The 2081-nt window shown below is 32.6% G+C and overlaps 1 protein-coding gene across 1 annotated transcript; it reads right to left on the minus strand.

Moving 5' to 3' along the window:
* Positions 1–291: 291 nt before the first annotated feature.
* LOC104887013 (uncharacterized) lies at positions 292–1870 on the minus strand. The gene has a single exon (XM_019247931.2). The coding sequence runs from the start codon at positions 1425–1427 to the stop codon at positions 477–479; it is 951 nt and encodes a 316-aa protein (XP_019103476.1). The 5' UTR covers positions 1428–1870; the 3' UTR covers positions 292–476.
* Between the last annotated feature and the right edge of the window lie 211 nt (positions 1871–2081).

A 2081-nucleotide genomic window follows, 5' to 3' on the forward strand; every position in this document is an offset into this window, starting at 1 on the left:
GTGAGAAATATTGAGTGGTGGTTTGATGGAATGCAAGGAGTGTAACTTCCTGGAAATTTCATTGTCAATAAGTTATATTTCTGCTTCGAAGTTAGATGTGTAGAGATTAGAAAGTTGTTTGGCTGAATCTTAAATATGAACAATTAAGATGCCAATAGAATGTTTTCCGTGCCTAAAAAATGGCATTTCTTATATTGATGTCAATCATACCACTTCATTATTTTCTCTGTCCATTTTTCACCCAAATGTCATGATTTATATAGATAATATAATACACCTAATGCACAGAAGTCAAAAAAAAGAAAGGGATCAAAGTAAATATAAAAAATTTGTGGGTATTATAGTTTGACCAAAATCTGCACTCCCACAACACCACCACTACTGGGATAACAAACATCCCAAATAATATTCAGAAATACTGTCATACAAAAAATACATAAAAAATTATATAAAAAAAAAACATAGTTCATCATACATTATACCATCAAAAAACTCTTGAATTTTCTGTTAGATGAAGGAGAAGAAGCCAAAGGAAGTACCTGTGCTGAAGAAGAAGAAGAAGAAGAAGAATCATCTGTACGACAATGAGGGGAATGGTAATGGTGATTTGATGTATCATTCCCATTGTTTTTAGCAACAATAATTCTAATAAAAGACCCATTTTCCTCAGCAATTCTTTGCAAATTTGCCTCCTTTTTTGCTTCTTCCATCAACATAATTTTTCTCTGTAATTTAACCTCAGCATCCCTTAAGAACTTGAACTTTGGAGGTGGAGAACATTTCACAATCTTATTAAATTCAGCATCACTTGAACACTCAAAAAATGGATTGTACCCACCACTTTGACTACTATGACATGAACCCATTGGTGTTATTGGAGGTGTCACAAATTGAGGAGAAGAAATTGGTGTAACATATGGAGTATTATTATTTTCAACATTTTTCAGGAAATCATTTAAACTTCTACTTTTCCCTTTCCTTGATTTCCCATCTTCTGATTCCAATTCCTCTTTTGTTTCCTCTCTAATAGTGAATAAAAACCTTGGTGGACCTGTCATGAAATCAATCCCATTCCCATTACCATTACCATTACCAACACCACCATTTTCTTCAAAGGGTTTAACCATATAATCCTTGTTATCTTGGGAATGGAAATGGAAATCTTGGTCAGATGATTGATGGATTTGGGCATTTGGGATAACTGTGGAAATATTCAATGCTGAAGCGTTTGATTGTGTTTTGCAACAAAACATGTAAAAATAGTCCTTTGATGTATTCCTAGTATTATAATCATCCTTAATCTCTCTCTTAAAGATTCTTCTTTTCCACCATAATAAGTAGTAAATTTCAGCAATTAGTGCTAATAATAAACAAGTAAATACCACACTTAAACCAAGTCCAACCCTGCTTAATGACTTCATCTTCATTGCTTCATAGAATTCATCCAATCACTCAACATGCACTTACAACCTCTTATTTTTAACTTCAATGAGACACCCAGATATTAAAACAATGAAACAGAATACCCAGATAAAGAAAGAGTAAATTTAGAGACTTCCGAAAGGTACCCAAGAAAATTTTTGGTTGAAAAAGAAATGGGCAATTTTTGTTTTTGGTTTTTCTAACTGCAACTTCAGAATGTTGAAGTTATATTGGTGGAGAGAGGGATGAATATGGAATGTAATGAGATGATGATAGTAAAAGGGATGTTAATGGTGGAGAAAGGAGTTGAAATGGTGCAAGGCAAGTTGTGATATTGGGTGATGGTGAGGCATATTGGGTGAGTTTGTGTAAGAGGAGAGTTCGCACATCCTCCAAGGAAAGATCACATGGAAAGAACAACAAAAAGGTGGTGTACTTGTCATTATCTCCGAATAATTTGCTCACCAACAACAATTACTTCTAAACACTATATCCTTTATTTTTAATTGTTACACTTAATTTAAGAGATAATAAAAATAAGAGTTTTTTTTTTTTAAGATACAACCTTTTAAATACAACTTTTTGCGAAAGACAATCTTTTAAATTTTTTTTGGCAACTTGAAACCTTAATGAATTTTTTTTGTCAAAAACAACCTTGA

This window comes from Beta vulgaris, chromosome 2 (assembly GCF_026745355.1).
Source record: "Beta vulgaris subsp. vulgaris cultivar EL10 chromosome 2, EL10.2, whole genome shotgun sequence".
Lineage (NCBI taxonomy): Eukaryota > Viridiplantae > Streptophyta > Magnoliopsida > Caryophyllales > Amaranthaceae > Beta > Beta vulgaris.

Coding starts and splice junctions, on each gene's coding strand:
- LOC104887013 (XM_019247931.2), bottom strand. CDS start 1,427: ATGAAGATGAAGTCATTAAGCAGGGTTGGACTTGGTTTAAGTGTGGTA.